This window comes from Caloenas nicobarica, chromosome 3, assembly GCF_036013445.1.
Source record: "Caloenas nicobarica isolate bCalNic1 chromosome 3, bCalNic1.hap1, whole genome shotgun sequence".
Classification (NCBI taxonomy): domain Eukaryota; kingdom Metazoa; phylum Chordata; class Aves; order Columbiformes; family Columbidae; genus Caloenas; species Caloenas nicobarica.
The window spans coordinates 351,874-378,462 of NC_088247.1; the positions used below are offsets into that span (position 1 = coordinate 351,874).

The 26,589-nt window shown below is 56.1% G+C and overlaps 1 protein-coding gene across 1 annotated transcript; it reads left to right on the forward strand.

Moving 5' to 3' along the window:
* The first annotated feature begins 849 nt into the window (after positions 1-849).
* On the forward strand, positions 850-25,739 carry PPM1G (protein phosphatase, Mg2+/Mn2+ dependent 1G). Its single transcript, XM_065633016.1, has 10 exons — positions 850-1,015; positions 6,214-6,283; positions 16,629-16,714; positions 18,208-18,340; positions 21,050-21,519; positions 21,950-22,087; positions 22,848-23,082; positions 24,289-24,418; positions 24,548-24,650; positions 25,047-25,739. The coding sequence occupies exons 1-10, from the start codon at positions 896-898 to the stop codon at positions 25,248-25,250; spliced, it is 1,689 nt and encodes a 562-aa protein (XP_065489088.1). The 5' UTR covers positions 850-895; the 3' UTR covers positions 25,251-25,739.
* The last annotated feature ends 850 nt before the right edge of the window (positions 25,740-26,589 follow it).

A 26,589-nucleotide genomic window follows, 5' to 3' on the forward strand; every position in this document is an offset into this window, starting at 1 on the left:
CGCGCCGTCCGGGGCGGGGCCTCCGGCCCGACGGCCAATCAGAGCCCGGGAACGTGTCGTCAGCCTCCGCTCATTGGCCGGTGGGCGGGGCTCCGGCGTACAGCACACGATAGGGGGCGCCCGGGCGCTCACTGCGTGAAGGGCCGCGAGGCGGCGACGGCGGGGCGGCGCGGTCCCGTGCGATGGCCAATGAGAGCCCGGCAGAGGGCCGGTGGGCGGGGCTAAGGTTATATAGGGCGGTGGGCGCTCCGGGGCCTCGGTGTGTGGGAACGGGGGCCGCGGGGGTCCCTGCCTGGGGCAGCCGGGCCGCGCTGTGGGGCTGCTCTGTCCCGGCTGCGCGGCACAGGCAGGCGCCGCACCGCCCGTCCCGAGTCCCCTGCGCCCCCCTCCTGCCATGTGATGAGTGTGCTCGGAGCGCGGCTCTCTGGGACGGCTACCGCCTCCCTCCCCCTGCGGCGGCAGGGCGAGCCGGCCCGTGAAGCGCTGTCGCAGCCCCCGGAGTGCGGCCGGGCTGGCACAGGACCGGGCGGTGCCGGGCGCCGCTGACAGGCGGGGGCGGGAGCGCCGGCCGAGCGCCCCGGGCCGGAGGCCGCCGCGCGGAGCGCGCTTCAGGCCCCCGTGGCGCGCTAGCCAGCGCCCGTCTCTATGGTAGGCGCTTCCGGCCCCTGCGCCGCGGCCGCGCGGGCTGAGCGCCGTCCCCCGTGGCGACTCTGTAGCCCGCGCTTCCGGCCGCGCGACTTCCGCTCGGCGGTGGGTGGTTCCGTCGCTCCGCGCTCCGCCGCCCGCGCTGGGCCCGTGCTGCCGCCGCTCCCGCTCCCGCCGTTCCCGCCGCTCCCGCCGCCCCCTCCGCGCAGGGCCGGGGGCCGGGCCCACCGGCGGAGGCCGCCGCGGCGCCATGGGCGCCTACCTGTCGCAGCCCAACACGGTGAAGAGCTCGGGGGACGGCGCCGGGCTCGGGCCGCGCCCGCTGCACTTCGGCTTCAGCGCCATGCAGGGCTGGCGCGTCTCCATGGAGGTGAGCGGGGTGCGGGGCAGGCTCCGGCCGCACGGGCCCGGCCCGCTGTCCTGCCGCTCGGTCCGTCCCTGCTCGCGGGGCCCGCCCGGCGGAGCCGCCGCGCCGGGGCTGCCGTGGCCCGGCCCGAGCGGCCGCTTGTCCCCGCGGGGAGCGGCTGGAGCGGCCCCCGCTCTGCGGAGGCACCGCCCGGGCGCTCTGGCTCGTACAGCCCGAGAAATCCCGGCGGGGAATGAGAGTCTGGGCTGGAAGGCGCGGGAGAGGGCGGGTTGGTGCTGGGGACCGGGCACTGGGGAAAGCGAATGAGAAATCCTCAAGGAAGACCCTGATTTTCTGTCCAGGCAGACGTGAAGCGTCAGGCTCTGTTTATCCTCCCTCCCGGGTTTAATCTCTCCCGGGCAGGTTCACTGGAGGAATTTTGCTGCTTTCGGTGTCCTGCAGGCAGCGCTGGCGTTACCGTCCTGCCAGGCTGGTTTCGGGGCAGGTGAATCACCAGAAGGTAAATGTCTGGCTGCAGGAGCCGGGGTTCGCTCCCTGGGCAGGGAGCCTGTTGGAGCTGCATTGTAAAGCTGCTTGTGTAGGGGCGAAGTCGAGCTGCTGGGACGACGTTGTCTCACCAGCAGTTATTAGTTCTTTGAATTTAACACCCTCTGTGAGTGCCATGAATGCACTGGTTTATTTTCCCTTCCAAGCAGCGAACAGGCTAAGTTAGATCTGGATTAACGTTAGTCCCTGCACCCCGTCCCAGGTAAAACAGCCACTCCGTTGGCAGCCCTGTGGCTCAGCCGGAGGAGTGTCCTGTTCTGACTGCCGGGGATTCGGTTTTTGCAAATATGGTTTCATGGGCCGCACTGTCAGATACTTTGCTGCTGCTGAAATGTTACAGCAACCTCACTGGTGACTAAAGAGTGACCGGGTGTTTTTCTGTGTGCACCAGAGCTCTGTGGAACCCTGGGCTCCAGTTTCCAGGGCAGAAGAGGTGGCAGAATTGGCACTGTGCTCTCAGGACAGGCTCTGTATGCGTGTGCCCGGCTGACTGTGAGCGACGGTGTCTCAGGACAGGCTCTGTATGTGTGTGCCGGGCTGATTGTGAGTGACGATGTCTCAGGACAGGCTCTGTATGCATGTGCCCGGCTGACTGTGAGCGACGGTGTCTCAGCCGCTCTGTCCTGGTGACCTGCGGAGGGCATGGAGGCGTTAGGGGTGCGCGGAGGTGCCATGTAATCCCTCCACAGTGATCAGCTCCTGTGCGTGATGTGGGTGCAGGACGCTATGGCGTCCTGGCTGCACAGGGGCTGAGTGTTCTGAGGTGGTGGGTCGAGGGAGGGAGGGCAGAGTCGCCCCGTCTGTAGTGCTGGTGAGCTCAAGTGTCCCTCAGGTGGGACGTGGGCCCACAGTGTCACTTGTTCGAGATTGGTCTTGCTGCCGTTGACCTTTACGGACACTGGCTGGGACCTGGAGCTTGCAGCTGTTTGCTGCACAGCCAACATCCTTGGCTCACCTCCCAAGTGGCAGCAGCGATGCTGAGGACACCGGCATAGCCGTGGTTTAGCTGTGATCACGGGAGGTGAAGATACAGCAGGAGTGCTCGTGGTACGAGTTGAACCTGCTGCACGTGGCTTCTGAGTCTGATGGGAGAGAAACGTGTTGTTTTGCATACAGCTGAGCGGAATTTGACGGTTCTGTTGCATTTTCCTCCATTCCAGTGCTATGTGTTGTTCTCTGTGTCTTGGTTTGTGGTTTTTGCCTTTCTTCATCTTTAGTTGTACTTTTGCCCTACTGTAAGGCCTGGAGAAAGTTCCCAGCAAATGTTTATGCTCCAGGCTTTAGTTCTGCCTTATGTTAGTGAAGCTGCTCAGACTTTGTACAGGTGGTAGGACACAGGCATTTTTGGGTAGCAGAAATTTGTGTAAAGGACTTGTCTGTTGCCTTTAACTTACATTTCAGGAGCCCTCAAGTGAGGAGGCTCTGAAGAAATACCGTAATAAAAATCTGCTCTTAGTCCAGAGAGGTTGCTTTGTGGATAAGGAAATGTTTGGGGCAGATGAGGGACCCAAAGAATAAGGATTCTAAAAAGCCAGTGTTGGGTACTGTGAAGCAAACAAGAAAAGAGGAGAAGCTGCAGGCGCTTTATGGTACAGACAGGAGAGCTCTGGGAGGCGGCGAGAGGTGCAGGAGGCACTTTGGAGGGGTCTGGATGGGACCTGTGTTCTGACAGGATCTCCAACAACCAACCGCTGGGTACAGCTGCATTTCACTGCTGAGCTCAGAACAAAAGCCCTTGCTTCAAAAAATGCAATAATTTCGTTCAAAATATGGAGATTTGTCACACTAACTCTCAGTTTTAGCTAGTTGACTAATTTTGACTGAGTTTGCTGTTTGGCGTTTCAAACACGCTGTTTTCCAGCAGTGCTGCAGTGACCACGGAGGTGGCTGGGGGACACCCAGGGTCACCAGCCCCGAGGGCACAGGCAGCAGAGAGCTGGTGGCCAGGCCTGGGGAGCAGGAGATCATGGTGACCGGCGGGACAATGGCTGCGGCAGCAAGGATGGAGATGTGTGTCTGAGACCCCCTGGTCACGGTCAGCCAGCTGCTCTCTGGGGTGCTGGGGACACCAGGGGGGTGACCCCAGCCCTGTCACAGCCAGCCGGCTGCTCTCTGAGCTGCTGGGGACAAGTGGTGACCCCAGCCCGTCAGAGCGGTGCAGAGCTGGACGTTCCCAGGAGCTCCTGCCGCCCGTGGCCACTGGGACGAGCCAGTGAGTGCTCCACAGACCCAGCAGAGAGACAGATTTTGCTGCAGATTCGGAGTTTCCTCCCCAGCAGCATTTGCGTTACTTGCTCTGATTAAACTGTTGTTCAGTCACCTGGGACTTACCCCAGTTACTTTGTTGTGGTTTTGCTGTCTCACTTGCTTCTGTAAATGCTCTGAACAGTGAGCATAAAAATGCTGGTTCTTTGCTTATTCTTATTTTCATTCGCTATCTCCAGCAAGCTCTCTGGTTAAATTTCCTACATTATAATTCAGAGTAATTCTTTTCGTTTTGAACTATGATTGTAATTTGCCTGTTCAGACACTGTTTCCATCACAGTGTCAAGAGTTTCATTGCACTGAGTGCAGCATAGACTCAGAACCTCTCTTTATCTGTTTTCCTTAGCACTTGGTAGAAACTGCACGGGAATGGAGTTCTCAGACTGGGGCTCCAGGGGAAGAGGAGCTGTCACCCAAGGAGTCCCGCGGTGAGAAAGCAGCAGAGCTCCGCAGTTGCTGGGCTGTGCAGCACACATAGCTCTGCATGTGTGCAGGAACTAGGGGTTGCAGCTGGCAGTGTGGATCCATCCAGAGCTTTGAGCCAGCTGTCTTGCAGTAAGCGCAGTGTTTTGGGGCAACTGCAGCACCTTTAACTTCTAAGGTGATGAACTCGAACCACGGCAGAGAGACTAGATCGTGTTGGTTAAAATATCACATGATTGCTCTTGCAAAAGCATGTGAGGTGTGGTCAGGGTGTAAGTTGGTAGGTGAGGGCTTGAACTTTAAGGAATGTTGGGAGATTAGTTGGGCAGGGAGAGGGTTTAGTAGAGAGCTTCAGCCCATCCATGGTTTAGGAGAGAGATTCAGCCCATCCATGGTTTAGGAGGGATTCAGCCTATCGCCAGTTCCAGGCTTTGCACTGCAACAGCCCAGTTCGGTTGCTCACCCATAGGTTGGGAGAGGTTGGGGACCCACCTGTGAAGTCTGGGTGGTGCCACCTTCATCGTCTGCTGTTCTGAGAGACCTCAAGGAGAGAAAGGTTGCTCGGTGTGCACAGCTTGGTGTTGTTGATGTTTGTGGTCTGGGAGCATGCACAGGGAAAGGCTGGACACAGTTTGATATTTAAGCCTGAAATGCCCCTGGGATGCGCCTTCCCTCCGGTTTGTCCCGGAGATTCTCCGAGTTCCTGGACAGTTGCCAGAACCAAGACATGTGTCTTGCCTGAGGAGGTGATACCGGGGTTTGTATTGTATAATTGGTACTTTGGAGTTTGCACTGTTAGTTGACCAGTTGCTTGTCTTTGGCTACACTGCTGAAATGACATTGAGAGGGGCCAGCGCCGCCTGGGCCTGAGGCCAGCACAGGATCATGGGGTGGTTTGGGTTGGAAGGACCTCCCCAGCTCCCCCAGTGCCACCCCTGCCATGAGCAGGGACATCTGCACCAGCTCAGGTTGCTCAGAGCCCCGTCCAGCCTGGCCTGGGGTGTCCCCAGGGATGGGGCAGTGCCATCCTGGAGCATCCCACGTGGCCAGAACCGCAGGAAGGAGCCTCTGTCCCAAGAGGTTTTCCAGCCTGGTTGGTTGTTCCCACGGGATGTGGTGACCGTGTCCTGCCAGGCTGCCTCTCATCGGGCTGGTGGGACAGATAGTGCTGCTGTCTGGGACCGTGTTCACCCTGACAAGCAGAGGCAAAGCCTACAGCTGATTGAAGTCATGAGGTCCAGACGCTCCGTGTTTGACCTCTGGCTTCATCAGTGGCTTTTCAGTTTGCATGGCTCTTGTTTGGCAAGAATGGGGCGTTGGGAGCAGCCAGACCCTACCGGTGACCCTGAACTGGCTGCATTCGTCTATGGGGGAAGTTGCCTGCATACCGGGACCAGTTTAACTTGTATTTCCATAGTTGTACTCAGCTGGAGAGTCCTCAGCCAAGGCACCGGCGTGTGTGATGGAGCACAGCTTGGTGCCTTGTGTTCCTTACGGACTGAGCTGCTGCAGTGACACGGGCCTCACGGGTACCCTGAGCACAGGGATCGCTTCTCCTGAGCCTCACGGGTGCCCTGAGCAGAGGGGTCGGTTCTCGCGAGCAGAGGGGTCGGTTCTCGCGAGCACAGGGGTTGGTTCTCCCAAGCAGAGGGGTTGGTTCTCCTCAGCCCAACCACGTCTGGAGTTGTACCGCAGGTCTGGAGGGGTTTCCAGTCCAGCGCTGGTGCCCAGGCTGGGTTCCTGCTCCAGCACAGAGCAGCACAGCGTTACAGGTCCCTGCCCCTCTCTTGGGACGGGTGCTCACCAGCTGAGCTTTCAAGGATGTGAGAGGTTTTCTGACTGCTCTGGCTCTCCCTCCAGATTTGAGAATCCCATGTCAGTGCCTTTAGCCTCTCTGCTCCCTTCTCCCTCTTCCTGCAGGGTCCAGTGCAACCTGTGTCATTCCAGGCTTCTGCTCTCTCTTTCAGGACGCACACAACTGCATCCCCGAGCTGGACAGTGAAACAGCCATGTTCTCGGTCTACGATGGACACGGAGGTAACTGCGTCCCGTGTTCTCACCAGAGCCCTTCAGGGCTGCTCAGGCAGCGACTGTCTGTCCTTGGGAACTGGGCTCCTCTTGGGACACGTTTCCTTTGGTAGATATCATTGACTAAGGTTCTGAACCTTCCTCAGGGTTTCTAGGAGGAAGGTCACAGGTTAACAGGAAATTGAAATGAGACTTGTGTTCTGTCTTTGAAAACTTTTATGAATGGCTGTTTTCATGGTGGATAAGCTGGACAGGGTAGTCACAGCAGAGAAAAACTACATGAGCTCAGACCAAAGGTCCAAGTTTGGTCAGTGTGTTCTGGTGGCAGCAGAACCGCTTGCCCAAGGAAAGAGGGAAGAAGGAACAGGCAGACCGTTCCCTGACACACCTTCCCAGCCCCGGCCCCACGTACGGGCTCCCTGGGCTGCAGGTTGCAACCGTTCGATCTTGCAGACGTGCTCGAGTCGTCTTGATGGACTCTTCATGAATTTGTCTAATGGCATTTTAAACCAGATTTATATGTTTGGTGTTTATTTGCGTAGGATGTTTTGTATAGAACTTAATTTATTATTTGAAAAAAGACTTTGACCTAAATCTGCTGCCTGATAATTTCACTGCAATGCCCCCAACACTTTTGAGGAATTAGTAAGTAATCATTCCGTTAGCACTTTTCACTTTCAGAATTTTGGACTCAGTGTCCTTTCTTCCAATCAGAAGAGTCCTAGACTTGTCTCTGGTCTGTGCGGTTAAATACCAGCATTTTCTGTCCCTGAGGTCGGGGCGCAGCCCGGCTGCGCTGCTGTCTCAGGCTGCCCCAGCGTCCTGTGCAGCGTGGCCGTGTCCACACTGCCCGCGGGACCCTGGACCGTGCCCAGCAATTAGGAGAGTGCTGATTGCTTGTACCACATTGCACCGTGGGTCATTCTGGGGATTTTCGCACAGGTGATGAAGCGCCGGGGCCATGGGACTCGTCAGGCTGCTGGTGTTGGACGTACCCGCGGGTTCCACGGCCCTGGTTGTGCTCGTTCTCATCTCTCTGGACACACTCTGTGTCTCTGCCTGTGTCCAAGTTACACATACACCCTGAATTTGTTGTGACATAAGTGTTTTCTGCTTTATTCTCAGTTCTTTTCGTAACAATTCCTAACAACATGTTCGCTGGTTTGATGTAAAGCTGACATTTTCAGAACTCTGTCCCCAGTTTCTTCCAGATCTTTCCTAAGCAGTAATAGATGGGTTTGAGTCCATCCAATATACACATGGAGGTTGGCACTGTTTTATTTTTCTCATGTTCTTGTTTTTGTCAGTGAGGAATTTCATCTGCCAGTATCATGTAAAATCACAAAGTCTTGCTCTTGACTTTTCATTTTTGTAAATTATTTTAGTTTTGATCATCCGGAATGATCCATCACTTCTCACTGACCTCTTTTCCAGATTATTTATGTAGATGTTGAACACCATGAGTCTCCGAGGAACCGTGGCCATCCTCTATTTTGAAACCTCTCTGGTTCTCCCACACCTTGCTCCTTTTCCCAGAACAGCTTAGTGTGTAAAACATTTGATGATTTATTTGAAAGCTTCTTGGAAATCTATATGGAGTAGATTGACTAAACTGCCTGTTTCCTCCTGCTCGTGGACTCTCTGAAAACACATTGACCAGTTTGTGACATTCTCTGCTGCGTATTTAACCTCTGCCCATCCCACTACGTGTGTCCATGGACCTGCTAATTCTGTTTAGTACAATTTCTACAGTTTGCTGTGTTCACATACCAGCTATGCTGGTCTATAGTGGTGTGAGCTCAGTTTCCACCACTCTCTGAGGCTTTTAAATTTATTTTTGGTGTGATGTGTGTGCATTTCATTTTGCTGCAATGGAGCTGATTCAACTGGAAGGTGACAAACCACAGTTCAGAATTTCTCGCTTTCCTTTAGAACTGAGTTATCTAATTCTGCCCATTTGTAAATAAGAGTTTAAGACCTTTTTTTGCGATAGTCCTTATTAGAAAGGTCACCCTGAGCAGGTAGTTGACTAGTAGCTCTTCAAAAGGTACAGTCTCAGTCTGAAACATTTAGATTGAATGTTTTGAAATTATTTTCCTCTTGAACTTCATCTGAGAGTGTGGAGAGACCTGAGTGGAGCAGCATCTGATATCCTGAGGATTATCCTGGAGAACATCATTCTGAAAGACAGAGAAGGACAAAGGAAAAAGGATAGAGGCATTTAGTGACTATTCGATGTAATGTTATTGCTTGCAACGATTCAGAAACTGTTTGTAAGCATCTAGCAGACATGAGGATAAGCAGCATCCAGCAAAAACTGGCCAAGAATGAGTAATATCAAACTGATCTGTTGTTCTTTAGGATCAGTGTGTTGGCTGCTCGGCCAGCAGGAATGTCTGGTTCACATGTGGTTTCAGAAAGGCTTTGGACACCCTCACAGTGTTCCCATCAGTGTAGGACTGAAGGAGTGTGGTTTGGGTTTTTTTAAATACAGTAGGAAGAATTCAAGACAGACATTAGGGAAAAGCAAAGCCCTGGCACAGTTTTCTAACTCGTCTGTTGGATTTCCAGGGATGGAATCTCTACAGCTCTTCCTGCGCAAACCTTATTAGGAAGGATACGGCTATAGTGAACCTGACTTGGAGGATAAACTTTTGCCCATCCCTGCTTTTGTGTGATTTTATGGATGCATTAGTTTTTTTAGTTGGAAACAATTCCTCAGGTCTGTCCCACGTAAAATAAGGTTTTAAGCTTTATTAGCTGTCAGTGCAAAGAATTGATGTATCTTTTATACCTTGCTCATCTACCAGCCTTAAACTCTCCAGCGAGCTTCCTGTTCCAGGCAGGGTGGGAAAAGTTTTTATCATTGTGTTCCTTGAAAAAGAATGCTGGGTGGTTTTTTTCTCATATTTAGCTTTCCATTTCGCTCATCAGGTTTTTGTGCACGTTTTCGCTCTGTGGGCAAGACTCCCGGTTTCAGAACGCAAAACCAGCAGCGTCTGAGCAGCCCCCGTGCTGCGCGGTTGCTCGCCCTGGTTTCGCGGCCCGCAGCCGGCACAGGGGCTCTGCCCGCGGCGTGGGCTGTGCGGTCACCCGCTGCTCCCGTGCGCACTTCAGCCCTTCAGCTGCTGCTTTTCATCTCCTTTTCACAAGTGTCTTCATTGACACGCAGCTCCCGCTTTTCAGAGGTCAGCGTTGTCATAGCGAGGTTTTCTTTTTTCTCCTCCCGGGGTGTTTAATTTGAATACACAAGCCCTGATGTGATTTTTCTCCAGTTTGCACGCAGAGCGATGGATCTCTCTTGCCCTCTGATCTGCCTTCATGCTCTGTCACCCTGTCACTGTCTCAGGGTGGGACTTAATACTCGGGTCTTAAAACTTTTCCTCTTCTGGCATAGTATTCCAGTCCATAGGGATCCTGTGATATTTGTTGTTAGCTAGTTTATTTGACTCTGAGCTTGCTTTATTTTACATTCTAATGGTGTGTATGTGCGTAAATCCAGAGCAAATCTTGGAGTGGGATCTGCGTTCAGCCCTGTGAAGATGTGGTGGGATGGGTTTGTGCACGTACATGCACTGGGAAAGATCTGATGTAGGAACCTGTGTCTTTCGAGGCCGTTTTGCTGCCTGTGTTTGTGCCCCGAGGCTGCCGCGCGTGCCTGTGCTCACACGTCCTGTTCCAGCCGTGCTCTGGCAGAGATCAGGCGCAGCCGATCCCTGCCGGGTGCTCTGACAGCCTTGCCGGAACGCCGGCATAAACCAACCTGGTTCCGTGTTCCACCTGAATGTGGCTCCTGCCTTTAAACCTGAATCAGACGCGGTTTTATCAGCGGCATCTGGCTGTGCAGAAGTGCGCTCCGAGACCTGAACTCCGCCTTGCTCACACCTTCCTGACGGTCTCTCAGACACCCTCAAAACTCCACGGCTCTTTCACAAACGAAAGCAGTCTCTTTTTATAATTTTTTAGGAACATAGAAGTATGCACTCTGGAGAATCCTCCAGATATTTATTTTTCACTGAATTCAGTGCTACATGTTACATATTTCACTTCAGCCTCCTGAAGAGCTTCCTACTGCTGCCTGTGTCGCACTGAGCAGGGAATGCAGCTCAGGCTCTGGCGTTGCTGAGCTGGATGCTGCTCCTCTACAAAACATCAATGAAGTGATTTGTGGGGACTTGGAGAGTGTTCCAGTGGGTCTCACACCAGAGACGTGGAAGATGCAATCCTGGATCCATGGTTGGCTGTGTATTATGGATACAGCTGAGGAACTGTCCTCCCACGTTCAGCCCCCGAGGGCTCTGCACGTCCCCCCAGCCGATGCACCCACACCCACGGGCACCGGGGCTGCTTGTTTGCCTGCTCCCCGTCCGCTTCTCGGGAAGGATGAAGAAGTGGAAGTTGCATTTGCTGTGGTTTTCTTTTCCCTGCTGTCCTGAAAGTGGCAGCGACAGGACTCCTGTTCAGTTTAAAATGCACATTTGAGTCTGTGGAGCCTTGTCTGGCAGTCAAAGGCAGCAGAGTTCGTTCCTTCCCTTGGAGACAGTCCCAGGGTCTCACCTGCCGTGGCCGTTCCTCACGCTCCCCGCTGAGCTGTGTTGTGCTCCTGCACTCGTCCTTCTCTGCCTTGGACAAAATCATTTGTTTTCTGGGTGTTTGCATCTTTGGAAAATGCATTCTGTTTGCAGGTCAGTTTTGTGCTTCAAAGAGCTCGTCCCAACTTTTACGATTTTGCTGGAGGTGTCTCAGCTGTGTGTTCCAGGTGAGGACAGCCAGGACCCGTTGCTGTCGGTGTGCTTGGGATGCTGCGCAGCCCTGGGCACTTAATTAGTTGCTGACGGGTGATCTGAGGCTTTTAGTCCCTCTGGTGCCCAGGTGACCATGAGTGCTTTGGGGAACATTTTATCCTGGCGGATTGTCTGTTGCTTCTCTGTACAGCTATAACGAGGGTAAATTCGTGTGTATAACACGGTGACTGCAACAGTGAGAGGAGCTGCGATTTTGAGACAGCAGGCGGCTGTGGAAGGAGTGGGGAAGAAGTGCTCCAAGAACCTTGTGATCTCTCCCGGAGTCACGGTTACTCGGTGTCTGAGGGTGGTTCTCCCCCGGATTCCATGCCGCAGGCTGGGAGTGTTGTGGGGCTGAGTCCTGTGGTCTGCGGTGGGACGGGCAGGGAAGGACCGTGGTTAGGAGCACGGAGCAGGGCCGAGGTGTCTGAACTGGCTTCTGCGGTTACCTGGCTCTTCAGCCCTGCTGGTCCTTTCCAAGCCAAACCATCCTGTGGTCCTGTGAGATGAGGCACCACGCAACCAGCTCTGCTCACAGGGGGTCTGGGGTGAGCTGAGCCAACGAAGAGAGAAGTGTCTGGCCAGAGGGTCCTGTGTGAAGCTCCATCAGTTACAACAGACGTTTCTGCTGCAGACATCTGTTCTGGAGCTGCACAGGAAGCAGCAAAGGTTCCTTCTGTGACACCTACAAATTCTCTTACAGTAATTTGTCTTTGGGCAGCCACAGCCAGGCACATCCGAGATTCCTGGATCACTGTTTAATCTCACTGTCCCCATTTTGAAGAAACATCTTGTTAAACTGCCAAAGCTTTTCACACCGGGGCTGGCTTCCCGCATCTGTGGTGTCAGAGCGAGATCTCTCTGCATTGAGCATCGCGGGGCTGCAGCCCACGGAGAGCATCTCAGTGCAGCCCGTGCCCTGCCCGCACAGGGACGGCTCAGGGACACGGCTGGCGGGGCCTTCTCGGGTCACGCTGCTTGTTGCTGTGAGGAAAACCCCTCGTCCCGAGCAGTGGCAGAAGGATTGCAATGTTTGGTCATCTTTTCCATCTGGCAGTGATTGGGTGTCCCTGCTGGTGTTATCCGCTCTGTCAGACGGTTCCAGCAGCACAGGCTGCTCAGCGCCCTGCAGACCCCGGCCAGGGACGGGGCTGCCCCCGGTCACTGTCGTGTCCCCCCGGATCCCCGCGGCAGCCGTGGCCAGTGCTCTCTGCCCGAGCGGTGACCCAGTACCGGGATGTTGGCTTCCACCCATTCCTGCGTGTGACCCTCGGGGAAGCCGCTGGGGGCACAGCCCGGCTGGTGCGCAGGTGACACACACGTGTCTGTGCCATACACCCTGGGCGATCAGGGAATCACAGAGTCATTGTGGTTGGAAAAGACCTTTCAGATCATCGAGTCCAACCATTGACCTCACGCTGCCAAGGCCACCGCTGACCACTGTCCCTGAGAACCTCACCTCCATCTGTCCAACCCCTCCAGGGATGGTGACTCCAGCACTGCCCTGGGCAGCCTGTTCCAATGCCCCACAGCCCTTTGGGGAAGAAATTGTTCCCCACATCCAACCTCAGCCTCCCCTGGCGCAACTTGAGGCCGTTTCCTCTGGTCCTGGCGCTTGTTCCTGGGGAGCAGAGCCCGACCCCCCCTGGCTCCAAGCTCCTTTCAGGCAGGTCAGAGATCAGAAGGTCTCCCCTCGGCCTCCCCTCAGTGTCCGCTCAGCCCCCACAGCTCCGTGCCCCGGGTGTCACGATGAGGTGCCAATGTCAGTGCTGTCCCACTGGTGCAGACGTGGGTCAGGCAGAACGGCTGCAGGTTGGAACGGAACCCAGAGGAGGTGGCAGCTGTGCCCTGCAATGACCAGCAGCTGTGTCACAGCCTGCAGGGGCCGTTCCTGTCCTTGTAGTTTCTGATTTGAAAGGAGATGTTCCTGCAGTTTTCCTGGTTTTCGTTCTCAGACTGCTGAGACATGCTCAGCACGTGCCTTGCTGGCTGGTCGAGCACATCGGTGGCACGCTGAGGTCTTGGCCAAGGTGCCACATCCTGGAACTCACCCAGGACAGCTCTGCCATGGGGCAGCTTTGCCAGGGGCGGCTCTGCCGGGGGGCAGCTCTGTGTCCTCCCCACAAACGGCCTCGGCCGTGCTGGGCCTGGCAGGTCGCTTGGTCCCTGTCATATGAGCGAAGACACGGCAGCTGTCGGGGTTCTCTACAGGTGCTTCAGAGCTCGTGTTCCACACCTGCTGACGTACACTCTGGTGAAAGCAGCCTCAATGACAGGCTGCACACCGTGTGCTCCTGCCCTGGTGTCCCAGGAGCATCCCACAGAGCGTTCAGATCTGCTGGCTGCTTTCCTACCATGGTCCAACACTCCACACACGTTGTGGCCACACCGCTCTGAGCAGCCCCTGCTTGCTCCCTGGCTCATCAGGTGGTCTGGAAGAACCATCACTGTTGTTGTTCACCACTCTATCTATAATTTTCTCATAGAAATTTTGTTTTGGCTCTTTGATCAGAATGTTGCAGTGTCACAGAATCACAGAATGTCAGGCATTGGAAGGGACCTCGAGAGCTCATCCAGTCCAGTCCTTCTGCCGGAGCAGGAACACCCAGATGAGGTTACACAGAAGGTGTCCAGGCGGGTTGGAATGTCTGCAGAGAAGGAGACTCCACAACCTCCCTGGGCAGCCTGGGCCAGGCTCTGGCACCCTCGCTGGGAAGAAGTTTCTTCTCATATTGAAGTGGAACCTCCTGTGTTCCAGTTTGCACCCATTGCCCCTTGTCCTATCACTGGTTGTCACCCAGAAGAGCCTGGCTCCATCCTCCTGACACTCCCCCTTTCCATATTGATCCCCATGAATGAGTCACCCCTCAGTCTCCTCTTCCCCAGCTCAGAGCCCCAGCTCCTCAGCCTTTCCTCACACGGGAGATGCTCCACTCCCTGCAGCATCTTCGTGGCTGCGCTGGACTCTCTCCAGCAGTTCCCTGTCCTGCTGGAGCTGAGGGCCCAGAACCGGACACAATATTCCAGATGCGGCCTCGCCAGGGCAGAGCAGAGGGGCAGGAGAACCTCTCTGACCTACTGACCACCCCCCTTCTAATCCCCCCAGGTCCCATTGCCCTTCCTGGCCACAAGGGCCCAGTGCTGGCTCATGGTCACCCTGCTGTCCCCACGTCCCTTTCCTCTACACTGCTCTCTAATAGGTCATTCCCCAACCTATACTGGAACCTGGGGTTGTTCTTGCCCAGATACAAGACTCTATACTTTCTCTTGTTCTATTTCATTAAATTTCTCCCCGCCCAGCTCTCCAGCCCGTCCAGGTCTCTGGATGGCAGCACAGCCTCCCAGTGTCAGCCACTCCTCCCAGTTTGGTCCCATCAGCAAACTGGCTGACAGTCACTCTAGTCCCTCATCCAAGTCATTGATGAATATATTGAACAATACTGGTCCCAGAACTGACCCCTGAGGCACTCCACTAGATACAGGCCTCCAACTGGACTCTGCCCCATTGACCACGACTCTCTGGCTTCTTTCTTTCAGCCAGTTCACAGTCCCCCTCACTACCCGATCGTCCAGACCACAGTTCTTCAGTTTAGTGTCATCTGGAGGCAGACCTGCAAGAACACATATAAACATCTTCCGATGCGGTTCCTTGTTCAGTTGATAGTTGGCAGATCTTTATCCTATTCAGCATGTGCCGTCTTGAAAGTTTAACTTCTTAAGCAGAGTGCTCTCTTATATACATATACGAATATGTAAGCTATGTATAGTATATTATTAGAATATGTATGCAAGTTATATACCTTACCTAAATCTGTTACATCAGCATGTTTAGTTTTATTACCCCAAATCCTGGTATCTTTAAGAGCAGATGTTGAGCTGGATTGGCAAGATCTGGTTCCATACACCCATGTCAATGGACCTTAACTGTCCGTCCTTTTTATTTGTGATCCTGCACGGGCTGCCAGTCTCTTATCTTACTGCCAGGCCAGCTTGGTATTTATTGCCTTTAAGTTCTTGCTGAAATGCAAGGGTGACTCCTGTGTGTCCCTTACATTAGTGTTTTCGAGAGCGCGGTCAGGACAGAGCTCCGGCTCTTTGTTTGGATCCGCAGCACTGATGTTTCTGCAGCGCTGTTTTAACAGCGACTGTTTTGCAAGGTTTCTATTCTTTGTCAATGGCCACTTGATCCCCTTCCCACAGCCGTGTCTGAAAAGTCCCTTGTCTGCTGTTTCTTTCTTTCTCTCAACTCTCGCCACCCCTTCGCTCCCCACGGCGTTCCCTCGGCCTCTCCCGTCGCTGCGCTGATGGTGGCGGCATCACCCGCTCACGCTTGGCTCTCGGCTCCTGCTCCCCTTGCAGAGCTGTGCCCCGCGTGTCCCCTCTCCCCGCGTGTCCCCTCTGGTGAACCCATGCTGACCACTCCCGATCCCCTTCTTTTCCTCCACGTGCTGGAGATGACATCCAGAACAAGTTGTTCACAGAATCACAGAATGTTAGGGATTGGAAGGGACCTCGAAAGATCATCCAGTCCAATCCCCCTGCCAGGGCAGGAACACCCAGGTGAGGTTACACGGGAAGGCGTCCAGGCGGGTTTTGAATGTCTCCAGAAAGGAGAATCCACAACCTCCCTGGGCAGCCTGTTCCAAGTGTTCCGTCACCCTCGCTGAGAAGAAGTTTCTTCTCAAATTTAAGTGGAACCTCTTGTGTTCCAGCTTGAACCCATTACCCCTTGTCTTACTGTTGGTTGTCACCGAGAAGAGCCTGGCTCCATCCTCGTGACACCCACCCTTTACGTATTTATAAACATTGATGAGGTCCATCCATAAACGTTGATTGTTCCATCACCTTTGCAGGGCTGGAGGTGAGGCCGACTGGCCTGTAGTTTCCTGGGTCGCCCTTCTTGCCCTTTTTGAAGACTGGAGTGACATTGGCTTTCTTTCAGTCCTCAGGCACCTCTCCTGGTCTCCACGACCTTTCAAAGATGATGGAGAGTGGTTTAGCAATCACGTCTGCCGGCTCCCTCAGCACTCGTGGGTGCGTCCCGTCGGGGCCCATGCATTTGTGGCTGTCCAGTTTGTGTAACCGATCTCTAGCCCGATCCTGCTCGGCCAAGGGCAAGTCTTCCTTTCGCCAGGCTTTCTCACCTCCAGGATCTGGGATCCTCGTCACTTTTTGTGCTGCGCAGCACATGGTGATAACACTCTGAGAGCGAGCTTGTGTTGACCAAAAGCTTCCCTTTTCCTCTGCTTGTTTATCCCTGTGCTTATGTGTGAAAACAGAGCTTTCTAGGTAGGATGGGCCTAAGCAGTCGGCCTAAGTGCCAGCACAGGCCTTGTTTCCCTGTCAGGAGGCTCGTGGCCTTGGCCAGAGCTGGTGGAGGTTTGCTGGGGCCAGCAGCACGTCCCGCTGTGCTGGATGTGTCGGGAGGTCCCAGCGCTCTGTCTCTGTCTGACTGTCCCACGTCTGGGTTCTGCTTTGTGTCCCAAGGTTTGCTCAGGAGCTCAGTTGCTCAATAGTGCGTTTTGCTTCTGGCAGGACCAGCCTCTTTAACCGATTCTGCTCTCTTTCAGGAGAAGAAGTTGCCCTGTACTGTGCCAAGTATCTCCCTGAGATAATCAAAGACCAGAAGGCGTACAAGGAAGGCAAACTGCAGAAGGTGAGTGTCTAGCTCCCCTGATCCGGCTGAGCACCAGCGCAGGGAAAGCCCTGGTTTAGGTACCTAATGCCTACGTGCAGGGCCCTGTCCCTCCAAGGTCTGTCTGCCGTGTCTTCTGTTGCACTTTCCCTCGTTTCTAGGAGTATACACCAGGTGTTGATTGGATTTTCAAAGATAAACCTCCTGTTTTCCACCTTTCTTGTTTTTTTCCTCTCTTTTGAGTTTTCAGACTGGTTCCAGTCAAAGGTGTGGGCTGGTTCTTGGAGTGATTTTGGTGGGTTGTTTTTTGTGAGCAGGGGTAGCTCTAGTCAGAGGGGATGTTCGTGTCCTGTTCCCACCAAGCGACCCACTGCTGCAGTTCTCCCCCAGCACTGATTTCCGATGGGACATGGGCTGTCCTTGGGGGTGCTGGGGTCTGCGGAGCCTGCGGGAGGGGAAGGCCACGGACATCCAGACTGGGGACAGCCTACAAAGCAAACTGGAAACAGTTTGTGGCTCATGCTCGAGGCTGAAGCACCCCAGTATCGTGTTTTGCCTATGCCATGATCTGGAGGATGGGGCAGAATGTCCCCTGAGCGAGTCTGGAGGTGACACAGAGCCAGGACAGGGGGTCGTGCTGCTCGGCAGTGCAGAGGGGTCTGGAGAGGCTGGAGGAATGGGGGGCAGGGGCAGGAACCGCGTGAGGCTCAGCGAGGGAAAGCGCAAAGTCCTGCCCTGGGGAGGAACCACCCCGGAGCACCAGTGCGTGCTGGGGCTGCCCCGTTGGAAAGCTGCTCAGCAGAAAAGGCACCAGGGCTGCTGGTGGACACCAAGCTGACCATGAACCAGCAACGTGCCCTTGCTGCGAAGGTGGCGAGTGGTGTCCTGGGCTGCACAAGGAGTGTTATCAGGAGGGGGATGGAGGGGATGGTCCTTCCCTCTGCTCAGTGCTGGGCCCAGCGCTGGGCTCCCCGGTACAGGAGGGACATGGACAGACTGGAGAGAGCCCAGTGAGGGGCCACCAAGGGGCTGGAGGGTCTGGGGCTGTTCAGCCTGGAGCTGGGATGGGATGGGGTGGGATGGGTGGGACGGGATCCAGGTGTGGAAGCACCTGCCAGGAGGGAGGGCAAAGGGAGCCGGGCTCTGCCAGGGGTGCCCAGAGATGGGACCACAGGCCACGGGCACAAACTGGCCCTGGACGGGTCCCTCTGAACATCGGGAAACGCTTTTTCAGTATGAGGGTGACAGAGGGACAGGCTGCCCAGGGACATGCTGGGGTCCCCATCCCTGGAGCTCCTCAGGAGCCGCCTGGACACACTCCTGGGCAGCAGCTCTGGGTGTCCCAGCTGGAGCAGGGGCTGGACAAGGTGACCCCCGCGGTCCCTGCCACCCTCAGCCGTTCTGTGATTCTGTGTGCCGCGCGTTCTGAAGAGACCCGATTGCCCAGCATGACACATAGGCAGCCTATGGGGACGACGAACTGTGCGCACTCTCATGTCTGTGTTCATATGTAGGCCCTGGAAGATGCTTTCTTAGCCATAGATGCCAAGCTCACCACCGAGGAAGTGATTAAAGAGCTCTCTCAGATGGCTGGGCGACCCCAGGATGATGAAGACGAGAAGGAGAAAGTTGCTGATGAAGATGATGGTAAGTCAGATGCCACTGAATAGACCAGACAGCAGCAGCAGGACAGGGATGGAGACCAGCTGGGCCAGGTCTCCTTCAGCAGAAGGTTTCTGTCCAAAGTTCCAAGTCAAATCTCAGCCGGAGTTGAACTGCCAGCCCAGCGCTGTGTATTGCTGGTGCTGGGGGAATTCTGATCCATTGGGTACAGTAATCCTGGGAGTAACAAACCAGTCGGTCGCGGTTTTCCGTGGGGCCCCTCCATGGGGCACAGAGTCCTGGGTGCGTGAGGAACCTCGCAGCTGTGAGCGGTGATGTCCCAGCTGCAGGCAGGACAGGAGGCTCTGGTCTCCAGCAGTTCTGAGTGTGCTGCACCAGCCAGCAGCTGGATCCCCGGGCAGAGTCCACGCGCTCTCGGCTCAGTGTCTGCTCACTGGCCTTGGCACAGATGTAAAGTGATTCCATCACCTTGAGCGCTGTGTTGCCTGAAAATGCTGGACTTGTTGGCCCTCATTCTCCAGCCGACAGGGACAAAGTGGTTTTTGGTTTGTTTGGCTGGGTTATCTTCTTTTTGTCCTGTACTTTCAGGAGTATTTGGGGTATGGGTGTTTCTTTTCCTTTTGGGATTAATTAGCGAAGAAAATTATAACCAAGGGTATGTCAGTAGGGAAATGGTGGTCTTTGGCTCACAGTTTAGAGAAAGCCATCCTGGTTTCTGTCCAGCATCCCCCTCGGGAGATGCTGCATCCCTGCCTGAGCTGTTCTGTCCTGTCTGTCACAGCTGCTTGGGATCCCTGTGGCGCTTACGGCCCGGGGAGCAACTGCTGAACAAAACCTTCTTGTTCCCGGTTGCGGTGTTAATGAGCAAACCCACACATGGAGGTGGCCTGTCTGCTTCCCCCACCGCTACAGACCAGCCTGCGCTTGTTAAATACGCTGCGCTTTACCCTCCAGCCTCACGGGTACATAAAGGCCTGTGCTGCTGGCAGGTCAGCCCGGCAACCCTGAGGGCCTTTCTGAGCCTTGCTTAAACCCATCTGCAGCAGCGACCTGCTGTGCTGAGCCTTGCTTAAACCCATCTGCAGCAGCGACCTGATGTGCTGAGCCTTGCTTAAACCCCTCTGCAGCAGCGACCTGCTGTTCTGAGCCTTGCTTAAACCGTCTGCAGCAGCGGCCTGCTGTGCTGAGCCTTGCTGAAACCGTCTGCAGCAGCGGCCTGCTGTGCTGAGCCTTGCTTAAACCGTCTGCAGCAGCGGCCTGCTGTGCTGAGCCTTGCTGAAACCGTCTGCAGCAGCGACCTGCTGTGCTGAGCCTTGCTTAAACCGTCTGCAGCAGCGGCCTGCTGTGCTGAGCCTTGCTGAAACCGTCTGCAGCAGCGGCCTGCTGTGCTGAGCCTTGCTTAAACCGTCTGCAGCAGCGGCCTGCTGTGCTGAGCCTTGCTTAAACCGTCTGCAGCAGCGGCCTGCTGTGCTGAGCCTTGCTGAAACCTCTCTGCAGCAGAGACCTGCTGTGCTGAGCCTTGCTTAAACCATCTGCAGCAGCGACCTGCTGTGCTGAACCTTGCTTAAACCCGTCTGCAGCAGGGGCCTGCTGTGCTGAGCCTTGCTTAAACCGTCTGCAGCAGCGACCTGCTGTGCTGAGCCTTGCTTAAACCCCTCTGCAGCAGCGGCCTGCTGTGCTGAGCCTTGCTGAAACCGTCTGCAGCAGGGACCTGCTGTGCTGAGCCTTGCTTAAACCGTCTGCAGCAGCGGCCTGCTGTGCTGAGCCTTGCTTAAACCCCTCTGCAGCAGGGACCTCCTGTGCTGAGCCTTGCTTAAACCCGTCTGCAGCAGAGACCTGCTGTGCTGAGCCTTGCTTAAACCATCTGCAGCAGCGGCCTGCTGTGCTGAGCCTTGCTTAAACCCCTCTGCAGCAGAGACCTGCTGTGCTGAGCCTTGCTTAAACCATCTGCAGCAGGGGCCTGCTGTGCTGAGCCTTGCTTAAACCTGTCTGCAGCAGGGACCTGCTGTGCTGAGCCTTGCTTAAACCATCTGCAGCAGCGGCCTGCTGTGCTGAGCCTTGCTTAAACCGTCTGCAGCAGAGACCTGCTGTTCTGAGCCTTGCTGAAACCGTCTGCAGCAGAGACCTGCTGTTCTGAGCCTTGCTTAAACCGTCTGCAGCAGAGACCTGCTGTGCTGAGCCTTGTTTAAACCGTCTGCAGCAGCGACCTGCTGTGCTGAGCCTTGCTTAAACCCCTCTGCAGCAGCGACCTGCTGTGCTGAGCCTTGCTGAAACCGTCTGCAGCAGGGGCCTGCTGTGCTGAGCCTTGCTTAAACCCCTCTGCAACAGAGACCTGCTGTGCTGAGCCTTGCTTAAACCATCTGCAGCAGCGGCCTGCTGTGCTGAGCCTTGCTTAAACCGTCTGCAGCAGAGACCTGCTGTGCTGAGCCTTGCTGAAACCGTCTGCAGCAGGGGCCTGCTGTGCTGAGCCTTGCTTAAACCGTCTGCAGCAGCGGCCTGCTGTGCTGAGCCTTGCTTAAACCGTCTGCAGCAGGGGCCTGCTGTGCTGAGCCTTGCTTAAACCGTCTGCAGCAGCAGCCTGCTGTGCTGAGCCTTGCTGAAACCGTCTGCAGCAGGGGCCTGCTGGCAGGGCTGCTCATTGCCAGCGCAGCGTGTGCTGCACGGCTGCTGTTGGTGACATATTCTGCTTTCTGACCCTCTTTGTCCTCACCCCCTCCCCCTTTCCATTTCTAGTGGATAATGAGGAAGCTGCTCTTCTGCATGAAGAAGCCACAATGACCATTGAGGAGCTTCTCACACGTTATGGACAAAACTGCACCAAGAACCTCAAAACCAAGTCCTTAGCTCCAGCTGGGGAGAACGCTCCGGAGGGGACAGGCAAGCAGCATGATGGGGAGTCAAATATGAATGGAGAGGCTGACCCAGGGGAGCTTCCCGACCACAAGGAGAGGAAGAACGGGAAGCCAGACGAAGAAATCACGGGTATTTCCTCCACCTCAGACAAAGCCAGCGCTGGAGGCAACAGCCCTGCTCTGCAGAAGCCTGAACTAGGCAAAGGTGACGAGGCCGTCACCTCTTCTACTGGGGAGGCCGGGCCCTCCTGCTCCTCTTCGGGAAAGCCCCAGCGCACAACCAAATCCAAATTTTTTGAGGACAGTGAGGATGAGTCAGATGAGGTTGAGGAAGAGGAGGAAGACAGTGAGGTAGGAAACAGCGCCGGGGCAGAGCGGCCTTCTGGCCGGGCAGAACGCGTTGCTTACTGCGGTACTCGAGCTGCGAGCCTCTGGCTCATCCTAGGGCTGTCCTAGGAGCAGGTTTTCAGGCTGAGACGTTGAGACCCATCTCACGGGAGTGTCGGGGGCTGTTCAGATAACCCTGAAGGAAACGTGCCCTCATCTGCGCAGCGGCCGTAGCGGATAGCCTTTGGTCCTGCTGCATGTGCCATCCCTCCATCCACTGTGGCAGCTGAAACCGGCTGCTCTGATGGTGACATCAGGCGTGGGGAACGTACCAGGTCATCTGGCTCTTCTGGGGTGAATCGTCACCTGTCCCCAGGGCGGAGGGACCAGCTGTCTGGGGAGGGCGCTGCACGGGTCCTGTGTGACGCCCGGTCGTCTCTTTTGTTTCTTGCAGGAATGCAGTGAAGATGAGGATGGTTACAGCAGTGAAGAGGCAGAGAATGAAGATGATGAAGATGACACTGAAGAAGCAGAGGAGGATGAGGATGAAGAGGAGGAGATGTTGTTACCAGGCATGGAGGGGAAAGAGGAGGTGCACACCCTGTTCTTGTGTTCTGCAGTGTCATGGAGCCACGGGCGCCGGGGGGGTACTCAGCAAGGAGTTATTTCCGTTCAGATGGGGATAAAGCATCTCTCTTGTTCTGAGGCTGCGCACAGCGGCTGACAGCCCGACTTCATGCAGAAGGCTGAGGGGTAGGGATGGATCTGTAACAGGTTGGGATCGGAAGATGGTGACCCCAGCGCTGGGTGCGCTGCGCCCAGGAGCCGCTGTGGGGTGGGCGCGGGGGGGCGCAGGCAGCAGCACCGCGCAGAGCTGAGCTCCTCGCCAGGCCCAGGCTGGGGCTCCTCAGCCCGTGGCGCTGCTGGCAGGCGGTGCAGGGACGCGGTGTCAGGAGAAGGGACCGCGGTTTCCAAGGTGCCAACATTCTCTCTTTGGAGGATGCCCTGGCTTGCAGCAAGGCTTCTGCTAGAGCTGGGCTGGGGCTGGAATCAGCACATTGGAGCAGCGGTGCAGCAGGACATGCTGAGCACTGGAAAACCCTGAGCCACTGGTGCTGTGTGAGGCTGGGACAGAGGCGTTGCCTGACCCTGCCCCTCAGGGAACACGCTCCTGCGTTCCGCGCTTCCCTCAGGCTTTTCTCCATTGTTCTGTGTGTGCTTGTGGGAAGAAGGAATCAGACGCAGCACCTCGGGGTTTGGGACACTGCTGGGGCTGTGGTGATCGTGCTGTTCCCGTATGACCTGACACGGAGCAGGAGAAAGAAGTCTCATCAAAACCATTTCTCTTGCAGCCCGGCTCCGACAGTGGGACAACGGCTGTCGTGGCGCTGATCCGTGGCAAGCAGCTCATCGTGGCCAACGCCGGCGACTCCCGCTGCGTGGTGTCGGAAGGTGGCAAAGCTGTCGACATGTCCTATGACCACAAGCCGGAGGATGAGGTGGAGCTGGCCAGGATAAAGAACGCTGGCGGCAAGGTCACCATGGACGGGAGGGTGAACGGCGGCCTCAACCTCTCCAGGGCCATCGGTGAGCAAAGGGGCGAAGCTGGCGTGCCCGGCAGGGTGCTCGGGACATCCGCGCTGCCAGCACGTGCCTGCCGCTGAGTTTAAGGACCAGTTTTTGACTGGACGATGAGTAGAACCTATTCAGTATCTGGAGTGGTGAGATTTCAGTCAGAAACCACCTCGTATAAACCATCTCCAACCCAGACTGTTGGCTCTTGCACAGGCCTCTTCCCGTGGGGGCTGTTGAAGTGCCTTGGAGTGCTGATTCCCGGGGAGCTGACTTTGTACCACGTTTGGCCTGTGTGTTCTGAGCCAGCCTTGCCTTTTGCACAAACTCCATCCCCCTTGCTGCAGTGCTCTGGGCAGCGCCTGGCTGCTGTTTGTGCTCATCTCTTGGTCTCTTACGAGTGAGTGGTGTTGGGGTTATCAGTGGCTCAGGAGACTGGGCATGTCTGTCAGCAGCCAAACAAGGTCCCGGCCCCCGTGGTGGCTACAGCCTGAGCAGGCAACGTGTGGGAGGCGTTAAGGGTAGCAAATAACACTGAGAATGTGCTGGGAAATACCCGGAGAAGGGAAGGAACTGTCAGCAGCTCAGGGTGTGACTGGAGAGTGCTTGTGCAGAAATGAGCATCCTAGGGTATAGAAATAAAGACACATTTAGAGCTAAAACTAGGAGCTTGTTTATCTAGGGAGACACTGGCATTTCCACCTGCTACTTTGCGGCGGCCACAGAAGTCGCTTCCTAGGATGTAATTCCAGCTAAACATGCTGGTCAGAGGCGAGGATCAGTTTTCTCCAGTGAGCTTTGGCTGCTGAGGGTTTGGGAAGTGCTGATCACAGCAGCGTGATGTAGCCATTGCTCTGAAATACCTGACCTGGGCAGCCTGAGCACCTGCAAAATGAGCATCTGGTGTTAGCACAGCAGAGCAAGTGAGGGCTGGGGTGAGCTGCAGATCCTGCCCCGAGACGTGGGGCGGCTCATCCCGTGAGCGCTGCTGCAGGGTCCACACCGGGGCCTTCAGACGCCACGGGCTGTTGGGCTGGCGGTGCCCCGGGAACTGGGGAAGCCACGCTTGGTTTAGGGTGCAGAGACGCCGAAATGGCAAAGACACCTCTTGCCCCTCGCACGGTGACAGCATGTTGGGTTCACCGAGGCTGGTGCCTCGAGCCTGCGGCAGTTTGTGTGGATCTGCTGTGCGCAGAGCCATCCTCCTCCTCTCTGCTGCAGGCGACCACTTCTACAAGCGCAACAAGAACCTGCCTCCGGAGGAACAGATGATCTCTGCTTTGCCTGACATCAAAGTGCTGACAATAAACGATGACCACGACTTCATGGTCATTGCCTGCGATGGAATCTGGTGAGTCGCGCGGGAGCCGTTGGGTGTCTGCTCTGGTCGTTCTCTGGAGCTGGGCCCCGGGAAGGCCCGAAGGCCCCGGTGCTGCTCAGACACTGGCATGACTGCTCCCTTTGCTGCCCCTCTCTGCAGGAATGTGATGAGCAGCCAGGAAGTGGTGGATTTCATCCAGTCCAAGATCACCCAAAAGGACGACAACGGAGTCCTGAGGCCGCTCTCCTCTATTGTAGAAGAGGTAAGGTCCGGAGCTTCACCGTCCCGTCAGCGCACAGCGCGTCTGCATCCCGGCGCAGTGCCTGCCCTGCCCTGCCCTCCATCACCGTGTGTTCAGCACCTGGGGAGTCTGGCAGCACGGGCAGCACTGCTGGCTGGAACGGGAGCTGAGACGCCTCTGAACTGGGAGCCAGTTCCTCCAGCACCCTGGCCGGTGTTTCTGACCTCTGGGTGGCTGTCAAGCCGAGGGAGTTTCTGGGTTGCTGAGGCTGTTTCTGTGCCTTGTCTGAGTGTGAACAGCATTTGAGCCCAGCCTGTTCTGGCTGCTGTCAGTCGCTAGACCGGGCTCAGTGTCTTGGTTTGTTCACAGCCCTGTGTCTGTGCTCTCTGCTGACCTGTCTGTGCTGTCCCTCCTCAGCTGCTGGATCAGTGCTTGGCTCCAGACACCTCAGGGGACGGCACCGGCTGCGATAACATGACCTGCATCATTATCAGCTTCAAACCCCGTAATACACACCCACCTGCTGACAGCGGGAAGCGGAAACTGGAGGACACGGCAGCGCCGGCAGCACCAGCAGAAGAGAACGGCGGTGACAGCAACAAGAAGGCCAAACTGGAATAGCAGAGCTCGCACAGGGACTTTGCTGTGCGCTCACCAGACTCTCGTTTCTTAAACATGCTGAACTCAAGACTCCAAAGTCTTGTCCTTTTTTTAGCCTTAGCAGAGGCCTTGTTTGTCCATGTCCTGGTCGGGGGGTGGGGGGCGGGTCTGGTTAGCGAGGGCATGTCACACTGTTCATCTGTAACCATTCCAAAGAGGGAGCCGCGGGCAGAGCCGCGCGGGAGCAGCCGAGCGCAGGAACTCGCGGCCGGCAGCCCGCGAGCACGGAGGAGGATGTCCCCCCATTGTCTCCATGTGGTTGTTGCCATTTCTGTGCCTGTGAATTTCTGTTCGGAGGGAAGAACTTTTTCACCGTTGAGGTTTTTTTTAATCTGCACCCGATTATTTAAGGCCCTTTCTGTTCATATTTGTGAAACAATCTGGCTGTGGTGCTGCTGCCACACCTCGTTCTGTTGTACACTTCCAATCAGTACTTTTTTCAAACTAAAAGCCCAGAAAACGTAGCTGTACTTTTGGTCCTTGCTTCTTTCCTGGAGCAGTGGGGGTGAGGAAGGTGGGGTGGGGAGGAGAAGGTCTGTCCCTGGTGTTGCGGGCACTGTGAGGGATGTGTCTGCAGCTCGGGAGCAGCAGCTGGCGCTGCCTTGTCATTGCAGAGCACCAGCCTTTCTGCAGCGCCTGCGGCCTCTGTGTTACCCTGGGGTGGCTCAGGCGAGGACAGTCTGTTTGCGCAGAGCAGGAGACGCGACTCTGGAGACAGTTTGTGTCTGCTGAAGAGCCGGGGACCAGTCGTGTCCTGAGCCAACGTGCCCACAGCGCGCTGCGCCCCAAACAGCTGCGTCCTCTCCTCAGAGCGGGACAAGAGGCAGTTCCTGCCCCGAGTGCAGGATGGTGTAAAGCTCGTCCAAGGTGCGTCAGTGCTGCAGCTGCCCCGCCAGGAGTGAAGTCCCCGGGCTACAAACAACCGCTGGAAACATCGGCCGCTGCTCTGGCTGCTGCCCTGCGCCTCCCGCCTGGTGTGGCGAGCAGCTCAGGAGGCGCAGGTGAGGTTTGCAGGGCCAGGTCACCCGGCACAACCCCCTGTGGCTGCTGCGGGGACGCTGTGTGACGGGGAGCGCCCTCGGCAGCACCTCGCACTGCAGGTGTCCTCTCCAGAGACCAACGCGCGACCTGGCCCTGGCCGGTTCCCTCAGCCTCTGCAGCTGGGTCAGCCTGGACAGGTGCATCTCGTGTCTTCCTTGAGCCCCTTCCCGCTGCCCTGAGCTCAAGCCCCTCTGTCCTGTGGCTCTCCGGTGACTATGTGTCCAGACCTGACCCATTTTAGTCCCTGGATCACCAAATC

Coding starts and splice junctions, on each gene's coding strand:
- PPM1G (XM_065633016.1), top strand. CDS start 896: ATGGGCGCCTACCTGTCGCAGCCCAACACGGTGAAGAGCTCGGGGGAC. Junction 1,016..6,213: donor GCTGGCGCGTCTCCATGGAG/GTGAGCGGGGTG, acceptor TCTCTCTTTCAG/GACGCACACAACTGCATCCC. Junction 24,419..24,547: donor ATTGCCTGCGATGGAATCTG/GTGAGTCGCGCG, acceptor CCCTCTCTGCAG/GAATGTGATGAGCAGCCAGG.